This window comes from Pyrgilauda ruficollis, unplaced genomic scaffold (assembly GCF_017590135.1).
Source record: "Pyrgilauda ruficollis isolate IOZ18807 unplaced genomic scaffold, ASM1759013v1 scaffold2, whole genome shotgun sequence".
NCBI lineage: Eukaryota > Metazoa > Chordata > Aves > Passeriformes > Passeridae > Pyrgilauda > Pyrgilauda ruficollis.
In genome coordinates, this window is record NW_024519206.1 from 13,044,965 (window position 1) to 13,067,668 (window position 22,704).

A 22,704-nucleotide genomic window follows, 5' to 3' on the forward strand; every position below is an offset into this window, starting at 1 on the left:
TTCCCACACATCTGAGCTGGTGGACTTGGAGGGTAGCAGAGTGGGCAGGTGGGTGCACACCTGAGTCTCATTCCAGGCCAGGCAGGAGAGTGCACCAGTGCTTTCTCCTTTCCTGCCCCCTCCTCCTGCCCACTGTCTGGGAGGAAACCCCATGGATGTCCCCAGCTGGGGTTGCAGCACACTCTGTTCTGCCCCTCAAATGCCCCAAAGTGGGGCTCAGCCCTTCCATCTGGCGCACAGGCTTTAAAGCATGAGGTGGAGAAGACCTGTTTGAGTTTGTCATCTGCTCTGCAGGACAGTAGTTCTCCTGAGTATGGGCCAGTGGGAAGTGGGCCTTGCTTGTAGGGGTCACCACAGCCTCTAAAAAGTAAACTGAGATTTCCTCCTCACATTCAACCTAGTATCTCCTCACTTTTTTCTTTTCAAAAGAACACTGAATCTGCTTTTCACACTATTTTGACCCTGTCCTATTGATTTGTCAAGTCCTTGTGTGTGAATGAGTGCTGGTACATGGAGCAACTGAGTTTAAGTGGACAGCAGAATGGATCAGGGTCTGTGTACTTTGAGTATATTTTCTGAGCTCATTTTTCCTGCACTGCATCCATTCCACTTATGACACCTCTGCAGCACCCCAGGCTCAGTCCATGCGCTGAGCTGACTGTAGAGCTGCATATCCCAGAAATTCAGTCATGTTCCCTCACAGAACTTACTGCACTCTCTCACAGGATTACCCCACACATTTGGAAAATGTTGTCTTGAATTTTTTTAAGGTGATATAAAGATGTAAGTACATCACATTCCTCCATCAGCAGATAACAAGGGAGGTATAGGAAGAACTCCTTGTCTGTATCTGAGATACATTTGTTGTTATTTTTGGGCTTCTTTCTTCCCCTTCTGAATAAGTACTGTATGTGTCTGGGAGGATTTTTAAAACATCCTTCAAAACACAGGCTTTTTCTCTCCACGGAGAACCAAGACAAAAGGATGGGTTCAGTTGTGTGCAGCTGCTAAAAGAGGGCAGCTGAGGGCAGGAGGGTGGGAGGAGCAGAGTGTCTTACTATGAGGGAATTGTCAGGGCAAGTATTTTGAGGTGGCATTTGTTGGGATAGAGATGTTTCTAGGGAAACAGGGTTGAAGACATGAGTGTTGAAGGACTGCAAGTCCAAAGATGGGAAATACTGGGGAGTTTTAAAGAAAAGGGGATAAGGTAGTTTGAAGTCTTGGCAAAAGAGAAGGAGACTTGTGTCTCAGAGAAGGTGGTTTTGCCATCAGACAGGCACCTACAATTTGGTACCCTGGATGTGGTGTCTTCCAAACTGGACATCTACGAATCCCATAGCTCACAGCCTTTGGGCTTTTTGCACGATGTTTGATAGCTGGAAGTGACAGCTAAAGTTAGAGGAGGGTTGTATGTATTCATGGTTGCAAGTACCACTTGCAATTGGAGGGGCAAAACCCCATCATTTGGTGTGACACAGTTCAGACCAAGCAGGATACCTCTTGCTCCTCTAGAGTTATGGCTCTGCTTCCCCTGACCAGGTCAGCCCAACTTTGAGGCTTTTATGGCTAGCTGTGGATTGACCACTGAAGCAAAGTATGCTTCTGCCAAGGCTTTGAATCAGCTGTGATGTTTAGAGGCTCTAAACATCTTAGACTTTAGCCATGATAGCTCCTGCAGAGGCTCTTCAAACTCCCAGATTATGCACCTTCTTTTCCAGTCCATCTCATACCTTTAGGGGCAACTCTCCTTCCTAATAAGCAGTCCAAACCATGTGCTATACAGAAAAGCATCCTTTTCTCTGAGAATTTAACACACCTACTTGTACTCTCAGTGTTTGTTGAGGCACTGTATGTGAAAACTATTTTCAAGGTTTTTGAAAACTTGAAAAGATAGTAAATTACACTCACCCGAAACTTCAAGCAACTCACACTTTCTTCAAAACTAAAAAAAAAACCCAAAACAACATAAAACTACTAACATAATTCCCAAGGTCACTTTCTTAAAGGCTTTTTTGAAAGTGTAGTCCCAGCATTGTTTAATCCATTAATTTTATAATTCTTTGTGAGTGGGTCTGCTTTCTCACATGCAGTTTTCCCTGTGCTGCACTTAAAAAAATCCTTCTAAATCTTTTGAACCCTGCTTGCCAAAATAATTCACTCTACTTTTCTGTAGTTGATATGTTTTGCTTTCATAAACTGCTTAATCTGAATGTAATTTTCCTAATTTTATTTCTACTTCCCCCATTTTTTGTGTCCTGGTGGTGTGCTAAATGGTAAAATTAGTGATCTTGTTTTGGAACAAAGGCTTGGTAGATTTTCACAGGGAAGATTATCAAGAGTGATTTGAAATACTCATTTTAGAGCAGCTTATTTACATGTGATACATTTTCAAAATTGATTTAAGAGTGGTTAATTTTCTGTCATAGTCTGCAAAACTATTATCTAGATATTTTTGTTCCTGAGGGCTAAACTTACAGCAGTGTGATAATGCCAGCAGATTTTTCTGGTTAGTCTGTAGAAAATCTTTTTTGTACCATCTTTTGCTAGCCACTATGCTGTGCAGAGGTGCTCAGACTGAGACCAGCTGATATGTTTACATTCATGTTGTATCAGATGAACTATGCTGGAGCTTTAACTGATAGAGGGAATAAGGAAGGTGATTCATCCTCTTCTTGAAAACTTTATGTTCCACTGATTTATGCAGGAAAGGACAAATCCTGGATTGGTTTATCTGTGCCTGCTTGTCTGGAGCTGCCTGTGCCTACCAATGGCTGGCAGGGTAAGGCTTGTTTTGGTCTCCACAGCCCATGACAGCTTTCTTTTCTTTTCCTTTCTTCTAGGCCTGTCCCAGGTTCTCTGTCTTCACTACTGCACCTACACAACCGACAAAGACAGCCTATGCCTGCCTCTATGCCCGGCACCCTGCCCAACCCCACCATGCCAGGATCTTCTGCTGTACTCATGCCTGTAAGTTTTCTCATTTGGCTTTTTTTGCAGAGTGGAAAGTTGTGTTGTGTTTGATTCAGTCTAAGCAGAGGTGAAATCCTCTGGGTTTTGTAAAAACCCAGTGTAATAAGGAAGCTGGCCTTCTTTGGTGCTTCACCTTAGACTGGAGTGTTTCTGATTAAGTTAATGGCATGCTAATTAGTGTGAGAGTGATTAGAAGCAGTTTACATGAGACTACAATTTGTGATTCTCATACTTGCTCATGTAGGTGAGATCAGTATGTCTGTGATGGAACAAAAAGATTTTCCTGAATTGAGAAAAAAGAACTGGAAAAGCAATGTACATAAGTTATGTCAGTGAACTCTAAGTGATCCTCTTGTGTGGGAGACAACCACTTAGCAAGAAAGAATTGTGATTTACTTTTCTGGTCTGGTAACTTGCACTTGCTGAGAACTAGGTAACAATTGCTGCTCATCTTTCATGATTTCTGGAGGGATAGGAATATTTCCCATCTTATGGAAGCCAAAGGGCTGCTTTACAACTGTAACTTCAAATTTTAAATTATTTTAATCTTTTAACCTTTTCAGTAGAAAACATTTGGGCAGGTTAGGGGTGGAGAAAAGTAAGGATGACATGAGGAAGAGGGGATGGGCAAAGGAGAAGTTTTTGCTACATTTCACTGTGTTCAGTTTGCAAGACAAACCTGAGAGCAGTTGACCATGGGAGGGAGAAAAGCACTGCTTGTTCTGGCGTTGCTGGCTCAAGGGGAACACTCCACAGAGATACAGAGATTCAGGTTTGGCTGCTGTTTGAGCAATCATGAATAAGTTATTAATTATTAACTTGTCAATAAGGCCCTCCTGGAATATCGATCAGGAAGTTTAACAAAAAAAAAACCCATAAGATGTGTCATTGTGGGAAGTTTTTTTCTGGCATGATTCCCAAGAACCCAAAATGCAACAAACATCCAGCAACAGTGTGAGTTCAGTGGCTTCAGTCTGCTGCTGGGGAGCCCTTTGGGCAGCTTTACTTGCAGACGAGCAGGTGTGCTCTGGCTGCGAACCCTGGAGGGATGAGCGTGGAGGCGAGACAGACCCTGTCAGCACTGGCTGCTCCTCCTGCCCCACAGCACTCCTGAAAGGGCTGCAGGGGGGATGGCACTGGGAGCTGCTCCTACCCCATGGAGAAAGGGAAAGGGGGCCTTGGCAGCTTTTCTCTGCCAGGAGACAGTGGGGTATTCACATTTCCCCAAAGCCCAGCACCCGTTATTGCAGGCATCATGGAGGGTGGGAGACAATGCTTCATCACGGGACACAAAAAAATAGCTCCCCTGCTTGGATTGCTCAGAAGAACCCAAAAGTGTCTTTTTTGTAAGAGCCAAAAATTCAGCAGACTGGCTCAAAGCAAGGTGGGATGCTCAGCTCTGTCTGGAAGCAGCACCATAACCCTGTTTTACCACCCCTTACAAGGCCTAGCAATGTGCAGGGCTTGTCTTTTTTTGTATAATACCCTCCAGGAAATTATTTTATAGAGGATTTACTGCCATCAGGTTTTGTTAGTATCACTCTCTCCCAGCCTAGTGAGACTAGCTTGTAGAAAGGGCTCTGAACAGCCAGGAGAAGTTTTGCTTTGTTTTTTGTTATCTCAGCAGTACATGAAAGCTTCCCTTACATGTGGAAAACTCTTCCCAGCTGAGCAGTCCAAGTGAAGGAAAAATAGCCAACTTGTTTTACATATGCTTGAGATTGAAGATTTTTATTTATGCTTTTAAAAACCTAAGTTGGGTTGCGCTGGGAGGGGAAGCTACAATTTTATACAGTGACGCTTTTAAAACCACTTAACTCTGAGTGTTGTTATACTGAATGGGAGAAAATCATTACAAAAAAGCGCAAACCTGGGTGGCTGCTACATTTGTTTATTAAAGAAACCCTTTCTTTATAATTGGCTGTGAGTTTTCAGGGCCGATTCTGATGAAACACACGCCTACGTGCATACATATATGCAATTCATGACACAGATTGTTATTTTCTCAGTCATGACTTGAAGAAATAAAGCTGAGTCCATTTAAATAGAAACTGAGAGTAAATTCTTGCAAATGTCTCCAGATGTTTCAGATGTTTTCAAAGCTTTTTTTTTTTTAATTTCTTTTAAAAGATGGAGCGACAAATGTCAATGAACTCCAACATCATGGGGATGCAAGGGCCGAACCTCAATAATCCATGTGCTTCACCTCAAGTTCCCCCAATGCATTCAGAAGCCAAAATGGTAAAAAGAGAATTTTTAAAAATTACTGTATTTTCTCATTTTGCTGTTGCATACCAGTTACCCAGACAGTGGGGGGGATGTAGCCAGACACCGCTTACTTCATCCTTAGTCATACGTTATGCTCTTTTTTAATATGCTGCAGTAAATTGCCTTTGTGTCTATGAACTTTCAAGTTGTTCTTAGTCCTAACTGATCTCTTAGTGAGAGGGAATTGAAGGGTAAACTATTTGCTCCACACTGTGCTAAATGGGGTTTTTGGTGCAGGTCGGTAGAATTTAAGCAAATGGTCTGGTTGTTTCTCTAATGGTGTCTGTGCTCCACAACTTCATCTAAAGAAAATTGTCAGTTAATAAAGAGTGCAGTATAAAGGGTGTGCTGCAGAGGGAGTGTACATAGTCCTTGTTTTTTCCAGATAGGAGCACGGTGTGTCAGAGAAGCATACCAAATAATATCTGTCTATCTATCTATCTATCTATCTATCATCTCTGGGTTATTTTTTTTTTCTGGAATGTAACAAAGGTGTTCCCATCAAAAAGAACTGTCAGAATACTGACAAATGTAATTTATTCATACGAGTCAAATGTCGTAACAAAAAAATGAAATTGTTTCTTAAAGTTGTTCTACATCTTAAAAGGTCAAGGCTTCTCATGCATATGTAATGATATAGGATTAATGTAGGTAAACTAAACTACAGGTGAATATTTTTAAGTTTTTCCCAGCTTCATATGCACTCTTGTGGAGGTATTTGGGACTAATATCCTTGGAATCAAGTTATCAGTGTAGAAACTCTTTGGCTTTTTAAGGTTCAGAGCTGCCATTTGCTGCTGTCTAATGGAAATATGAAGACAGAAGCTTTTAGTTTTAACTCTGTAAGGTTTTTATCCTCTCAAGATATCTCATCATAGTGAAAACCAGGAGTAACTTCATTGAACTTTTTTCAGTGGCACTTTGCCAAGGTAAAATTGTCATAAGTGAGAGAATGAAATCAAGCTGACAAAGATTAAGCAACCACATATTTTTATATATTTCTACTTTGTATGACTGGTGCAGCTTTTAAAGTTGTTGTCATCCATCCTAAGGCAAAGAAAAATATCTGTTTGTCTATAGGTATGGTGCATACAGGAGACTCTAGGTTAAGAGCAACAACATATACGAGTTTATTCTACTTCTGTTTTCTTAGGTTGGGTAGGTCATGCCTTTGCCTCACTGCTGGTCTGGGTTAGGCTGTTAACCCAACCTCTGTTAACACTCTTTCTAAAACCACATTCTGTAAACATGCAGCCATTTGGCCAGAAGAAGAACGATAGCCAAAAATGTTGGCTCCCCCAGCCAAGGAAAACCTGTGGTTGAGAGTTCTCTCTGCTGTACCACACAGTGACGGTGACATGCCAAATGGCAACAGCATCTGCAGCAGAGCTCGTTAAAAACTTTTTGGAATAGGCAAGTGTTTTTTCAATGCAAGTGTAGCTGAGCCAAGCTAAATACTCCTTGGCTGAATAAATCCAAAACTGGCATCTGTTTTGGGGACTAAAGGTTCTGTAGTTTACTCTCTCCCCTCACCCCCTGGCTCTTTTTTACTGGTAGTGTGAGGCTACTTAAGAACAAGATTAAATTATTGGTGCATATGGTGAGAATTCTGTGCTTTAATAACTGAAACTGTCTATTAATACAAATTACCTTTTAATCTGGGTAAGCAGGTTTTGTCCCTAAATCTAATGTATGAAGGCATTTTAATGTATGAAGAAATTGCTATCAGTTCCAAAATGTGGTGTAGCGAACAAGCAGAGCCTTTACTTCTGCCACTCTTCCAAGGGTAGAAAAAAATCTTCACACGTTAACTCTTAAGGGGTATAATTCAGAGTTCCAGGACTTTTCCTATTTTCAAATGCAGGTTTGGGCTTTTTAAAATATCTTCTATTTCAATATTCTAATTTAATATTTTCTTTCTGTATGAGCACACATGCAATGTAAAAAGTCTCTTCATTTAGCCACTGCTTTGAGGAATATGAATCTATTAACAGTACTCTGCCTGAATACAAAGTAGAAAAAATGTAGGAAATATTCAGAGCAAAATTATTTCTTGCATGCAAATTCATGGATTTTAAATCAGAATCATCTATTTTGCAGGGATGTTTGTTCTTATTGTTAACTGTTTCACTTTTCCTCATGCTTAAAGCATGATACTTCACATACTCTGGTGACTTAGTTAAAAGTTAAAAGTTAAAAGTGAGGGTACTTACTTAGTACCTTATCAGACTGTGTCCTGCATTAGGAAAGAATTTCAGATTCCCCTGGATTCTGATAATGCTATTACTGCTGGTGCATTCATCATTGCTTATGCTCTCTTTGGCTGGCCCCACCCCAAGAAGAATGGATGTGTCCAACACCAGACAGTCATCTAAGATGCTTGTAGCTAGTGACTGAAGTAACTGGAGAAGTCCAGGGGACTTTGGGCCTGATTTACTAGGTGCCCAAATCCATGGGACTATCAGCACTTTTGGGAGGCCTATGTGAGAGAACGTGGGACAGGCTTCTCTAAATGTGAGACCCAGATGTGAGACCAGACCCTTCTGGCCTCATGGCAGTATGTACCTGAGTAATGCAGGCACAGTTTGGCATGCAGCAGTCATAACACTGTTTGGTGACTCATGTGACTTAATTTGCCTCTGTAAAACGCATGTGAATAAATATTATCTGTAGGGATGCTGTGTGATGCCAGGTTTTTTAAAGAAAGCTGATAGATGGCAAAAGATTCACACCCTTGATTAGTTCATAATTGGTTTACAGTGGGAAATGGAAGCCAGTGTCATAAATATATACATTGTCTGAGATACAAGCAGATCAACTCACAAATATAGAATGTGTGTGACATTAAGGTAATGTTTCTATAATAAGCAATATGTATTTTAATCACCTTGTATCGCCTGGCATTTATGGAAAGCCACACTCTGCCACCCAAGATGCTTGCTTCCTGGTTTAATTTTTTTTTGGGAGAACATTTTATCAAGTATTAAGATATTGTAGATGACATCCCAGAACTGATTTATCACAGCAGTCTCAGTTTCCCTCACAGTATGCCTCTCAATTAGGTTATCACCTAATGCTTTAAAACTGTCCTAGTAAATGAATGAGAGAACTTCTAAATCAATACTGCTTTCTTCTTAGACTCACAGCCGAGTAGGTAAAACTCTTATGTTGCCCACCAAAAACACACACTGATTTTATATTAAAATATATTGCACTGGAAAGAGGAGGAAATATATAGCTCCTTAGTGTACATGGTAAAAATATGGCAAAAATATGCAGAGTGGCACGTGTAGCATATTAACATGTGGTTCAGTAGGCTGAAAGTATTATGAAGTTGGAACTGTTGGCGGTGCTTTGCCTTAATATACAGCCTACATACAGCTTGCTTTTGCACTTTCAGAGTCCTGGAGGTTTTAGAACTCGGAAGTGCAATACTGCGTGGATTACCGGAGTGAAAGATAGATAGTGTGCACTGAACCACTGGAAGCCTGTGTGACAGCAGGTCTTTTCCGTGGAGCTGATGCCTTTCTATCTGAATTTTGCAAGGCATTGATCTTTACCTGCAGAAATTTATGGCCTCTGAAAGAAGGTGTAAAAAGCAGACTGGCAATGAAAGAAGTTCTCAATTTATTATATTAATTTTTTCTTTTACAATTTCTGTCTGCCACTTGCTCGATATGTAGTTTTATAAAATTTAAATTAAATGTTATATGTGTAGCTTGGCTGTGCCTGTAATCCTGACAGAACGTGTATGGTTCTTTAAAAAAGAAAAGAAAAGAAATTATTTCTGTATCAGAAGCACATAAGACTGTGGGCTGTTGTTTTTGACTTGTAAGCATTACTAGGCTGAACAGTAAAAAATATTAAAAATAAAAACCAAAAAATTTGAAAGTGTCTATGAGGTGAAAGAGTGAAAATGTTACCAGAAAAGAAAAGAAATAAATTGGTAGAGTGCATGTTTCTAATTATAACAGTAAAATAACCAAACCTCCTAATATACCTAAGAATGCTGGACAGCTTTGGCAGAGGAAGAGAGAAGTGAATGAAAAATTACAGTGCCATCAGCACTAATTCTTATTCAACTTAATTAGAGGTAAGGGTCCAGATCTTACTGGTGGCTGTGTAAATCCCAGTGCAAGCATCATTCAGCTCTCCATCCCAGAGGAAAAGCCAGGCTGTCTGCAGAGACCTGGCTGCATTTTGTATGGCTCTAGGACAACACGCCTACCTATCTGCAGGAACACAGCATGCCAGCCAAATGGGAAAGGCTTGGCCACAAAGGTCGAGGGCTTCCATCAGATGGAGATTATGGTGTGAGTTTGGATGGAGTCTTCTGCTGCTCCTTGTTTTACAAATAATGTGTGTTTCTGTGCCCGTGAGCTGTGATGGTGCAGCAGGCGCAAAGCGAGAAGCAGCTGGAGTAAGCTCTCACCCCGGCCCCGCTTTGGTGCTTGGCTCTGCCATTGCAGCAGCCTTTGGGTGTGGAAGCCAAGAATGCTGCCCTAACAGCAGTGGCTGGGACAGCTGGTGGCCTTGGGAAGGACATCCCTCTGGATTCCTGCTCTGGGCCAAGGTTTGCGATGTTTTCATGCTGATTTCAAGGAAGGGGCTGACATAGGCAGTCCAGTCAGGATCAGAGCCACTGAAACTCTAGGTTTAGGTGCTTCACACTTTGTGACTGAAGATACTTTATTGAACAAAATAAATGATTTGAAATTTATGTTTTCCTATCAAGCTGTCTGGGAATGGAATCACTTTAGTAGAACAGCAGATACTGCTTCAGGGCCAGAAGGCTTTTCTTTGCATGGATTCTGGACTGCTGAGCAGAAAGAAAAATGTTGCATCTCTGCAGAACTTTCAACAGCAATTGCTCATCTTGTACTTCACAATAAAGCAATGAAAGCAGCATAAGAGAAAAAAAAAGTGCCAAGCAACATCTTCCAAATAAAAAATAGAGTAATGATGAAATTTCCTGTATCAGTAACTGAGAAGTGTTTTCACAGAAGGGACTGTTGTATAGTTAAAACCCACGGTGCTTCTGCAACTGTTGACAAAACTAACTATTCTGAAATTGTATCTCCTGTTATATTTGTGCTTATGTTTAAAAGTCCTCAAAGCCAAACTTTCAGCGTGCTCCTGATCTGTGCTTTAAAACCTTTCCTGGGCAGTAGCTTTGCCTGCAGACAGTGTGCCTTGCTGTGGATTAAGGTATTATTGTGATAGGTGAAGATAAGCATATTCTGGTTTGTTTACTGAAACAGGACCTTGTACCTGTCCTGCCTAAATTCTGGATTATGTACTAGACTGGGTAGGAACTAATTCTTCTTAAGCTGTCAGTGGCTCAGTAAGTTCTCTAGAGAGGCAAGGCAGTTCAGTTACTTATAGCTGCTGTGAATATGTGCTGAATATCTGATCTTGCTTCTCCTGAGTGCATATGAATTGTGTTGCTTCTCACAGGCACAAGTTGTAACAATTCCTTGCATTTTTCTTTCTTTGTGTCACTTTATCCTGTGGTGATCTTATCAGCATTATTTCCCTAGAAGAACTTGGATTTTTGTTATTTTGTTTGCCTTGATTCTGTCGGGTGTTAAAGTGACCTCGCTTTCTCCCCCACCCACTAGCCCTCACCCTGTCTCTTTCTCCCCGTTTCTCCACCACCCTCTTTCCTTAGAGGATTTACTGTCTTTGTAGATTTGTTTCTCTTTCTCCTTTTCTCCCCAGTGTCCACCCTGATTTTGCAACCATAGCAATAACTGAAATACAATCCCAGTATTTGCTTGCTGTAGCTACCATCTAGCTCAACAGATGAACTGTTGGCTTTTGTGTGTCATAAGGTTTTGAAACTTAAGTCTGATACATCCATATATGTAGGGGTAACTTGTTTGGTGCCCAACCATCCCTTACAGAAAAGGTTTGTTCGTGTAAAGTTGTGTGTCAGTGGGTGCTGGGGCAAGTAAAAGCAAGCCCTTATGATAGTGAAGCCAGGGAAGGAAACTGTACAAATAAAAACATGGTTGCGTTACAGGGAGGTTCTGCTTCACATGGATATATTTCAGTCTCTTTCTTGGAATATGTACAGCTTTCATTTTCCAGGATTTTTGCAAGATCCACAGATAATATAAATTGTTTTGAGCTTCAGGCTGTTGCACATTAGGCCCAGCGTTTGATTGGGATGTGCTAGTGCATCTCAAGGCAAGTGATGCACTTTGGGTGGGGGAGATGGTTTTGCACTCTTTACCAGCCCCATATTTTAACCACTGAGAACACAAGAGCTAGAAGAAAAATCCTCATGGCAATAAATCTCTTCTTTATGGACAAGCTTAAAAAGTATTTTCTAAAAACTATGCAGTAGCTAATGAAGAGTTTATTAATTATGGTAGTTTTCCTGTGAAATAAATAATTTCAGACTGTTGAACTGAGAGAGAAAATTGAAGTGACTCACTAGAGGCCACACAATTTGTCAGTGGAAGAGCTGAAACAAGCACAGAAGAATTTCTGTCTGCCAGTTCCAGAAAACACAATTTCTGTCAGAGAAAAATTTATGTATATTTTTCTTTCAACTTAATATTAACATTGGTAATATCAATATAATTGTTGAAATACACTGGTTTTTCATGACTAGTGGAAGAATGGGAGGACTGAACTCCTCAAGTTTACCGGGAGTGCAGGCTCATATTTAGGATTTAAATCTGAATGAAGGTGGCGCTTTGTGTTTGGATTTAATGCCCCTGAAATTTCCTGAACTTTACTGATGAGATTTTGGCTCAGAATGACAAAAATTAACTGATCTTCTGAGACTTCTGTCATCTGAGATGATGGAAGCCTTGTGAGATCAGCTTCCCTGGCATCGTGGCTTTCACTGAAATCTCAAGAGAGCACTTACTTTCACATAATGTCAACCATATCCAAACCAGGTCCAAAGAATACCCCTGCAGAGCTCCTTCTAAGATCACAGACATATTTGAAACCCTGCTACAAGCTGTGTGCAGTCCGAGGGAATGTTCACAGCATTTATTGTTTATTCTGTCAGATATGGTTGCTGACACTTCTCAGTGCTGGGAGGGATATACACTGTTCTCCAGATGTTCATTAGTGCAACTCCTCATTTATGTTCAGAGGAGGTAATTTAAAAACTGGGACAGGCTGGGTCTCCCACCCTGGAAACACTTACACACCAAACTATGCTCAGCTCTGGTTTTTAATAGCAAATTGCTGGCCAGTAAAGTTTATCTGAGATTTTAGTGTATAGAATGCTATAAAAAATCTTCCCAAATGTGCTCTGTAGTCGGACTGCATGGGATGCAGCACAGTTAGTTGTGTCCTCTGCACTCTGTATCCCCTTTTTTCTGCCTGCTGCCCAGCCCACCTTATGGGATGCCCCCCAGGGGACCTGAGCAGCCTTTACTCTGTCAATTGCTCATGTGCTGAGGACTGACTCTGGCAATGTGGGCACATCCAAGTTACTCTGCTTTAGATAGTTCCCTTCATTTCAAACAACTTACATTACAAAGAAGACAGTGAAATACTGGACATTGCTGGAATATTGCAGAGGCAGGGGGAACATGGACTTTGACCAGCTGAAGGTGACCTAGCATGAAGATTTGAGTAAAAAACTGTCAGGTTTTTTAGGAATAGAATTCAATTTATGCAAAACCTTCCTCTTCTAGTCATGGGTGTGCTTTTTTTTTCCTCACATTTTTTATATTAAAGTGACACTGAAACGAACTCTTTTTCATATTGAAAAAATGTTCCACAAATCTTACTTTAAGATAATAGCAGATTCTTCATTCATTTAGTAACAATATCAGAGGGGAAGAAGTTTAATTTAGGATTGTTACCTTCATGATGTACATTTTCATTAATGAAAGCTTGGTCTTAAAATTATGTAGTAAAAAAAAAAAACAAAAAAAGGAGAAAAAAAGGAAACTTTTGTAAAATAGAAAACAGCAGACAGTATTCCTGCAGTTTTGTTTTTCAGTTTACTGGAAATTATTTAAAACCAAATGTCCACCTTTTCACTATGACTCCTCTCCATTTTAGTTTTCCAAAATGAGTGCTCAGAAAGGAGACAAGCCCCATAAGCAACTTAAAATAGAATTTCATAATCCTCTACTTTTATAATATGAGAGTCAAAAATTTTAGTATAGTCAAAGATTACTTTTCTAATTTAGCCCTGATCCTCAGCTATAAACTTGGATGAGTTAACTTCAAATGAGTTGTATGTTTTTTGCATCAGCGGAGAACCTAGTTTATACTTCTGAATTTCAAAATTTCCTTTAGGTGAGATTTGACCCCTCCAGAATTTGATACTGCCAGGTAAACATTTTGTTTATTTTGGCTTTAAATTTTTTGTTTGGAATTCATATTCTGTATTTTACAGAATGTTCTGCAGACTACAGGCATTTTGACTACAGAGCATATGTGGGAAGGTTATTCATAGCATTTTATGCACTAAATATTTAATGCATATTTGCCTCTTATTCTTGCACATTGGTGTTTTGACAACTGCTCCAGAATCTCATGTGAACTTTATCTGACTTCACTTTTCAACTCAGCTTCCTGTAGGTGTTCATTACATAATATTTAAGGATACATTATTTTCTCTAATCCCCAGAATAATACCAGAAGATTTTTATAATTGATTCATCATACCAGACAATCACCACCAATTTTATGACAGGTATTGGTATCTGTCCCTAGTGATTCATAAGGAAAAATTGCCAGATATTTCTTTGAAAGTGATGGATGATTCATGTTGTTATATTTAGGTCACATTATTCTGGAATGTTTAAATTAGACTACAAACCACCTCTGAATATACAAGTGCAAACATAGAGTACATTTTTAGTTTCCCATCTGGAAATATGTATAAAGTCCAGGATTGTTTGCAAGTCACAAGAAATATTGTTATCTTTTTATTTTGGTATTTCAGTTCACACTCATACTAATATGAAAAGTTTAGTAATGGCATATCCTCAATACTGCCCTTAAATGCCAAGGTTACACATGAAGTCCAGTGGGATCTAGCAAATGTTTAAACTTTTATTAAAGCCCAAAGCCTAAAATAGACTTTACTAGACCTGTACAAATTATTTTAAATTATGTAAATATTTTTAATATGTCTGGCTTCTGACAGAACACCACTATACACTGAAGTATGACATTTGCCTTACTGTGCCAACTTTTTAGTGGGTTTTTTTTTTCTTCCCAAAATACCTGGCATCATTACTGGATTTGACTAGAGTCTGCTTTATGTGCTGCTTGTGGTTCAGGAGAAATATATGTGAGGAGGATGGACTGTGTTCCCCGACTGTTAACAGAGGCTCTTTAGCATGAGGTTAAGCGTGAACTTTGTTTTGGCTGCCAATAAAGCAAGCAGGAGATACCCAGGGTGGGGTGGGGGAAGTCCCGATCTGCTTTCCATCTAATGGACGTGTGCAGCTGCTCTGCAGGCTGGTGTTGGTGTGCAAGTGTGTGACTGTGTCAGAGAGAAAACTATTTATTTGGAGCTTTGTAACAGATACTGCTCTAACTTCATCTTCCAGGAATTCTATTAAATTTAAAAATACTGCCAAAACATTAATATATGGATGTGTACAAAATCAGGGGGTTTGAGTTCTTCATTTAAACTAAAGGCAGTGGTAGGTGATAGTAAGAGCTAGCAGTCTGAAGAGCCCTAGGTTTATTGGTCAGATGTTTGAACGTGTGCATGTTTGTGCACAAGTCCATTTTTCTTTCCTGTGGTTATGGTGGGTTTTTTTTCCTCCTCCATTCTATGCAATTTTGCTATGCAAGCATAATCTTATCTGGGCCTATATGGCTAACTTTCTCCATCTATTTATTTGCATATTACCTTATCTTCTGTTTAGAAACCACTTTTCCTGAAATACTTTAGAATGCTGAAGAAAAATAAATGTCTGAAAATCCATGTGTGTTATCCAAAGAACACTTACTAACACTTAGGGTGGCTACCATTTGCACAAAGAAAAAGCAATTTGTTTGGCTACATGAATTTGCTGAGGCTTGTCAGTCTTCTAAATCATGTTAGTGGTGGATTAGTTTGATTGGAAACTTGATCCAAGCAATGTTTGAATTTCTTGCATACAGAGTTCCCAGAGGTAATATAGAGTTTATGTGAAAAAAGGTATATAACCACATCAGTGTTGAGAATTAAAATAGAAATGAATTGCCCTTGGTAAAATTTGTGGTTACTGGGATTGTTCAAGGATACTGAAATCTTTCATTTAAATAAGAAATAAGAAAATAAGGTAGCTTAATCTTATTTAAAGATTTCAGAAACTAAAACTTCCTCTTCTACTACACTTAAAATTCAAGATGTGTTTATGCTAGTCTTAGTAAAACTGGTATATGTGACTCATGATGCTAGCTTAATACTGCCCACAAAAATCCAAATAACATAGCTATGACTTGTAGTACCCATCCAGTATGTTCTTTCCTCCTGTAGGAGTGAAGCAGGAAAGCTATCCCTGGGGCTCCTGGTCACCGTAGCCTCTGTGATGACCAGATGGATGAAGTAGCCCTAAACTTCCTCCTGTATTTGGTTTGTTCCCTTCATACTGAAAAAATAATGAACATGCATTTCTCTGGAGCATGTGAGATCTTCCTGCAGGGACTTTTCAGGTCTGAAGTAAAAGTGAAGCTCTCTTGAGTTACAGGTGTGAAGGAGATGATAAGGAACTAGGATTAAGTCCTGGATGTCTTTAAACAGATTCTAAATTCTGTTTGAAAAAAGTCTGCTGTAGATTCTGTTGAGTCTCCTGCCAGTTACAGGACAGGAGAAACCATGATGCACATGTAGTTGGGAAATGGCGTTTGCCTGAAGCCGTGAGGTGCCTCCTGTCACTGTCCATCCTTTGTTTCTCAATGGGATGTTACCGTCACAAGTGATGGACCATATCCCGATGGTGACAGCACTGTGCCAGGAGCCTCCCTGCAGAGGCCGAGGCAAAAGGGAAGGAGAGGAGCCCAACAGGCTCTATTCAGGCTCCAGGTGCTTCCAGTGCCGATACTGGAAGCCATCATATCCAGCAAAAAGAGACAAACCATAGTCCTGATACCCCTGAGGTGAAGGAGCATATGTGTCATCTCTGCAGGCAGTAAAGCAGGATCCCTTCCCCTGTAGTGTTTGTGAAGACTGTGAGAGCCCAGTTCTCACCAGCAGACACCTCCTGACCCTTCCCAAGCCTTGGTGTAGGGTAGGCAGGGGCTGGTGCTGGGCTTTGCTTTGCAGGACAGCCAGCAGTGCATCCATGTCTCTGTGGCTGCTCCTCTTCTTGATGGAGAAAGCCACTCAGGACACACCCCCAAGCCCCTCTCTGGTTTTGCACACCCAGCAGGTAATGTTAGCATGGTATCAGTGAAAACCCCACCTGTCCACTTGAATCTGCATGAAGCATTTGATGTATCTCCCATAATAAATTATGTACTTGGAGGAGCAATAACAATAGCTGAGATTCTTGAGACAAGAAGAGTCACATTACCAGAAGTACCAAAAAGGCTGATTAAAATTAAATCGTAGCAGACAACAGTTGTGTTACAAAGGAAGGCTCGATTACAGCCAAATCACTTTCTTTGGTAACCTCTGACTTATTTATTTCTCCTGCATGCTGCAGTCTGCATACTCTTTCTGATTGTAATGAGCATTAATTGATTAGCTGGATCTATGAAGAGCTTGAGCACTCGTAAGTACTATCCCAGTGGGTACACAACTAAATAGTTTATGAGGTAATTAGTATTTTAATGCCTTTTCTAATGAGCCTTTTCAGTAATGAAATCTCATGAGAACATTATTGGTTCATATATATTTCTTCAGACAAAACAAAAGGTAAGCTAATGCTATTAAGAGATTTTAAAGCTAGTTTATAAAATGCTTTTCAGTAACTTATTTTTGAATGCTTGTCTTGGTTCATTTTGCTTTATTAAAAACAACCAAAAAACTATCTTAGTTTTTTCCCCCCTCCGCCTCTTGCAGTCCTCTTTTTTGACAGAATTCTTACACTATACTGCAATTTCAAATAATTGGGATAATTTCTGAGGCTGCTACCCGATCTCCTAAGCTCAGCTGTAAGTAAATAATACCATACTGTCTGAGTGTGTTGTTTCAGATGTGTTCTCATCCTGGAAAAAAAAAACCAACTCTGTGCCTGGCTGCACAGTGCCTTGGATTTATGACTCTGTCAAGTTTGATAGAATGACCAACCTCCACAAAGATTTTCAATGTCAAGCTGAGCTCTATTCTGGAGGCTTGAAAGCAACACAGAACTTGCAACCATACAGGCAGTCTTCAGCTTTGTTGTATATACTCCATTTTACCCATGTTTAATCCACAGTGGAAAGGACAAGTCCTTTGCCTTGAATTTTATTTTTCTGGTACCAAAGAGGAGACAGCTGAATATTGCTTTTCTGGAAAGAGATTTTTTAGTGTATGAATGGCTAATTTTATCATTGGCCACAGAGATTTTTGTTCTCTGGAGATCACAAGGTCTCAGTAGCTTTTATGTTCTCATCTCTCTTAGGGCTCACTTCTAGATGGAAAGTGCAGTCTTGTCCTGAGTGGGACTGCAACTGCAGTTTAACAGCAGATAGAAATGTGGGGAAGCTGCCTGAGCCAAACACTGAAGCATCTGTGTTTTGGAAACCTGTTTCATAAATTAGTTGTACATAATCTAGGTGATGTATGCCTTGAAATGCTTTAGAAACTTCATTTAAGTTTAGGGGTGTACAAATCCTATTTAATATTAGAGGCTGTAGGAAAAAAAAAAACGGTAAGAAATTCCCCTGTACAGCTCTCATTATGTAATGTAAGATGTAATGAGCCTAATTCGTCCTTAGGGTGTCTTTAATGGTGTCAGCACAGTTTTTGCAAAGGATGGATTTGGTCTAGGGACATCACCACCATAAAACCTGTCTTACACTGGCATTTCTCTCTGTCTCCAAAGCTTTACTGAGACATGTCACTATGATATATTAGCAGCCTAGTACTTTTTGATGACTCCAAGTTAGTAGAAGTATGGGTGTTGTTTTCTTCAAATGAATATAAAAAGCCCCATTTTCAGTTAAGGCAACCCTAAAAGCCCCCTTCAGAACAGAGAGAAATGGTGTCTTTGGCTTCATGTGTGTGACACTGCTTGCAGTACCATGCATTAGCAACATTTATGAGATGAAGAACGCCCAACACTGACCAGTGCTTTCCACATTGCCTGCCATCTCCACACCCTTTTGCAACTCAAAACCCAACAGTGCAGGCGAGATTGACGCCTCCTGTGTCCGCTCCTAACAGCGCCCGCAGATTGTCAGGCGCTCCGTGCTCACCCACGGTGTGCTGGAGCCCTTTTGTTAAGGCACAGCCCAGCATACTTTTAGGATGGCAGCTGAACAGCCTAATCAGTTCCCTTGGCTAAGATGAGGTAGCTTTTTGTGTCCACAAATGGTTTGTTCAAAACGCTGAGTGAATCAGATTTGCCTGCCTTTGCCTTCCGAGGTGAGCCAGCCCCTGGCTGCCCTGGGACCCTCTGCATGGTCTGCAACCCCACAGGCTGCAACTGCACCATGCCCAGAGAAGCAAGTTCAAGAGAGAAGGTGCACATCAGGTTACCAGCCCAAGAGCAGAGGAAAAATATCCTCAGAGAAATATTTTGGTTTCCATTCTGGAAACTTCACAGTGGGTGTTTCTGCTCTATATTCAGAAGCTTCCTTAGGGGACAAATGATCCCTCATCTGTCTGAGGGTAGGTGCTCCTAACTGCCTGTCTTTCATGGCCTTTGGACTTTGCTGAACGCTAATGGAGCACAGTAAGAATTAAATTGGGGTGGTGGGAAGACCAGTTGCCAGATGTTGCTTTTGATTTGGTAATATTTCTTTTAAACTTGAAACGGGCTGCAGTTGTTTGCCTTACTTTTTCGGAGACTCTCTCTATTTGTTTGTGCTTCCTGAGTCATCACCTGTCTTTGCCAAGACTTTATTATATCTAACAAAAGGTATATTATTGATGCCCTGTGGCATGCACAAAGCCTTTCTATGAACTCCACTAGACATGTGTTCCTTCCAGATTCATTTTGCTTCCTGTCTCTGCTCCTGAGCAAGTCCCTGCTCCAGGCTCTGCTCTGACAGTGTGTAAATGCTCAGCAGGCTTTGACACCTCATCCACTTGAAAGCACAGCTTTCTCAGCTTTTGATCCATTTTGATCGGTCCTCTTACCTTTCTATAATAAAACATATGTGTATACATGTAGGCACTGATAAAGTGTCTCTGTTTGAAATACTTGGAAAGAGCAAAAGAAACTTAAAAGACAAGTTTGCCACTCTCGTTCTTTCTCCTCCTTGTGAATACCATAAGGTCATGATTAATGGCTTTGGTGATGTTTGGAGGGCAGAAATCACTTGTATGTTCAATTCAGGAAGACCTAATCGGCAGGGCCAGGGGAACTGGCAGCTGTGGGGCTGGAAGGACCCATGATGTCATCTCATGTGGCCGCAGGGGACACAGCTATTACTTCTTTAGGCATTATTCTTGGATAGCCCTACGGTGTGTGGGTTTTTTTGGCCTTGCACATGCCCTAATTCTGCCCTGAATAATGGAAAGATTCCCTGCCCTCTGGGGAGGCTGTTTAGGATGCAGTGAGCCTTAATGTGCAGGACAGGGGCCTGTTGATGGTGTGTGTGCAGGACAATCAGAGGACTCTAGACTTTGCTGATACACTTATAGGGATGAAAACTGAGTTCAAAGGAATGAGAACCTCTAAATGAAGTGTACTTGAGACAAAGCTACTATGAGATGGAGAAGTATACACAGTAGAGAAATAGGATATCTTGACACTTATTCATGGCTTTCCTGGGATGTCTTGGACTGTACAAACTCACTGCCATTGTGTAAGTGAAACCCTAGATTCCCTGAGGCCATAATTGTTACTGAAATTTACTTCTTTTGACTTGAAAAAAGAAAAAGAAAAAGTAAATGTATTACAGTAGTGTAACTCCTGTCAGTCCCACACAGAAAGGAATTATGAAAAACATAAAAACATATAATTTAAGAAATTATGGACAAACTCATAATTTTGTGACAATTTCCTTCCTTCCATTTTGAGATGTATATTTTCTATATAGAAGGAGGTGTGGAGTTGAACGTCTTCTTTTTTTCAGCCTCTTGCTTCAGTAAAGGAAAATGCTATTCAAGATGTGTGGGTTAGCCTGTCTGGTGTCATTGAGAAGCTCTGCAAGAGATATGCTATCTCTGTTTTGCTTTTAAGCTAAATGAATACATTCAGAAGGCACGGGTAGTGTAAGCATAATATTCCCAGGAAATCTTATTTCTTTACAATCTACTAAATTTTAATTCAGAATAATTGTGTTGTATTTACAGTTCAATTTAGATAATGTTTACTAGTGTTTACATATTGTGCCTGGCTAATAGATGGCAGATATAGAATGAAATTAAAATACAGAGAATCCAGACAATAAACATCCCAGTTCACAGTTAGACTGTGAGTCTATGCTTCTTCATATTGTGATTTCAGAATCTAATTAAGCAGATGCTCAAGTAGCTTGGGGATCCAAGCCTTAAATTGCTCTGTTAAATTACTTTTCCCTATCAGCATGAGCTTAAGTGTCAAGGATAAATTTATAATAAGGAACAAATATTTAGGAGGAAAATAATTACATCAACTAAACCCCCTCAAAAAGCCAGAAATAAACTGTTAGCTAACAACATAAAATGCAAACCGGAAATGTGGGAAAGTACAGTACTTTATACAACAGGATTGCTTATTGTGAACAAGATAGAGCAAAAGATATGCCTAAATGCCTGAATTGTTTTCTGGGAATATGGTATTATTTTGCATGCAGGTGTTATTTACATTACTAAGCAGGTTCATTTCTTTTCCCACCTGTCTGTCACATCCAAATATAAAAATTGTCCCAGTGCATTTGGAAGGACAGGAAACAGCTAGTGGCATATAATTTAAACTAAGTAGGAGGAATATCCTAGTTTATATGTAAATAAAGTAAAAATTGGGGATGTCTTACATTATAATGCCTCTTTATAAATATCACTGCTTTATTTCATTAATGGTGTTATTCCTCTGCAAAGAAAAAAGGATTTCTGGATTTGTAAATGAAGCTGAAACCATGGGGTTCACAGTATGAGGGCCACCCTGAGTACAATGTCTGCATTAATCTTTGCTCCTTGCACAGAAGGCTGGAGCTGCCTGCCAGAGCTAATGAATGGATTCTGACTCTGCCACATTAGGCTATTACCAAATACAAAGGCTGGTCACACATTATAGTTTGTCTGATGGCTTCAGATATAAGCATTAGAAAAACATTTGTTCAACAGCAATAATTAGTCAGCAACAGAGGCAAGTTTTACAGATTGCTTTGGAGCACTGAGGCAAGTGCCACTTTCTGTGGGAAAAAGCGTGTTGCCTGTCTAGTGATTCATAAAAAGCATAAAAAGGCACTCCAATTGCATCTCTTCTAAAGGTGAGACCAAACCACAGCATTTCTGCAAAACCCTAATAGCCCCAGTCTTTACTGCAAACACTGTAGTGTTTTAAGAGCACTACTTTTCACCAGGTTAGCAACAAAAAAATCTTACTGGGGAGTTGTTCCTGGCTTGGATTGGGGTCATGCTTGCACAGATACAGTGCTTCACTGAGTGGATTCTTTTTAGCTTAAACCTTAACAGTTAAATTAGAAGAATACTCACAGCTGGCTCAGAGGAGCTCAGCAAATCACCAGGCAGCCTGGGCTGCTGAGATGCTTTCGTTCTTTAGCAATGAACTCATACCTTGGGCTTTTGTATTCTCGGGGAGAAGAAGCCATAGTTCAGAGAACTGCTAGAAACAGGATGGTTAAATGAAGCCCAACAGTAAGCAATTCGTGTTACTGAAGCATGTCATTGAAACTTGGCACAAGTGCTAGGTGGGAGCTTGTGCTGTGGAATGGCTTTAAGCGCTTGTCATCCCATAGATACCGCTGCAAATGTTCTGTATTGTCTCTCCTTTCCTGCGCTGTCTGGGAGAGTGAGTACAAGAATAAGTCTATGCGTTTTCATTTGTTTGACTTAGAGTTTTCTGTGCTTTGGTTTCAGTAGCATGGCTATCAGATGAATGAGATTGAATCTGTGCCAGGAGGGATGCAAAACAGCCCATTACTTCATTGTGTGGTTGATTTGCTTGTTTGTTTTTAAAGTTTGCATGTACTGGTGAATGTGAGGGGATGATAGCATCTAATAATTGTAGTGCTGGCAGGAGCAATGCAAGTTTACCCACACAGCCTGCCAAGGTACCTCTACTTTGGCTTGCAGCACCTTTTTTTTTTCCCCCCAAAAGGTTGTCCTGCTGCTGTATCACAGACCCAGAGAGCAGCTTTAAAGTACTCACAAATGGCGTATGCAGGGAGACCACCAAATTAATTTTCCTTTTTCATGTGATTAGTTCTTGACTGCTA

General features: G+C 40.3%; 1 protein-coding gene across 6 annotated transcripts in view; it reads left to right on the top strand.

The window, feature by feature from the left end:
- CREB5 (cAMP responsive element binding protein 5) overlaps nt 1-22,704 on the top strand; it is a 257,284-nt gene that overhangs the window by 179,952 nt on the left and 54,628 nt on the right. For all 6 annotated transcript variants that reach the window (XR_005955006.1, XM_041466238.1, XM_041466235.1 and 3 more), the window contains 2 exons: nt 2,841-2,967; nt 5,101-5,211. Coding sequence is in view for 5 of the 6 variants with exons in the window: in XM_041466238.1 (XP_041322172.1) it covers nt 2,841-2,967; nt 5,101-5,211 (238 nt within the window). In the remaining variant the exon portion in view is untranslated. The remainder of the gene's footprint in view (nt 1-2,840; nt 2,968-5,100; nt 5,212-22,704) is intronic.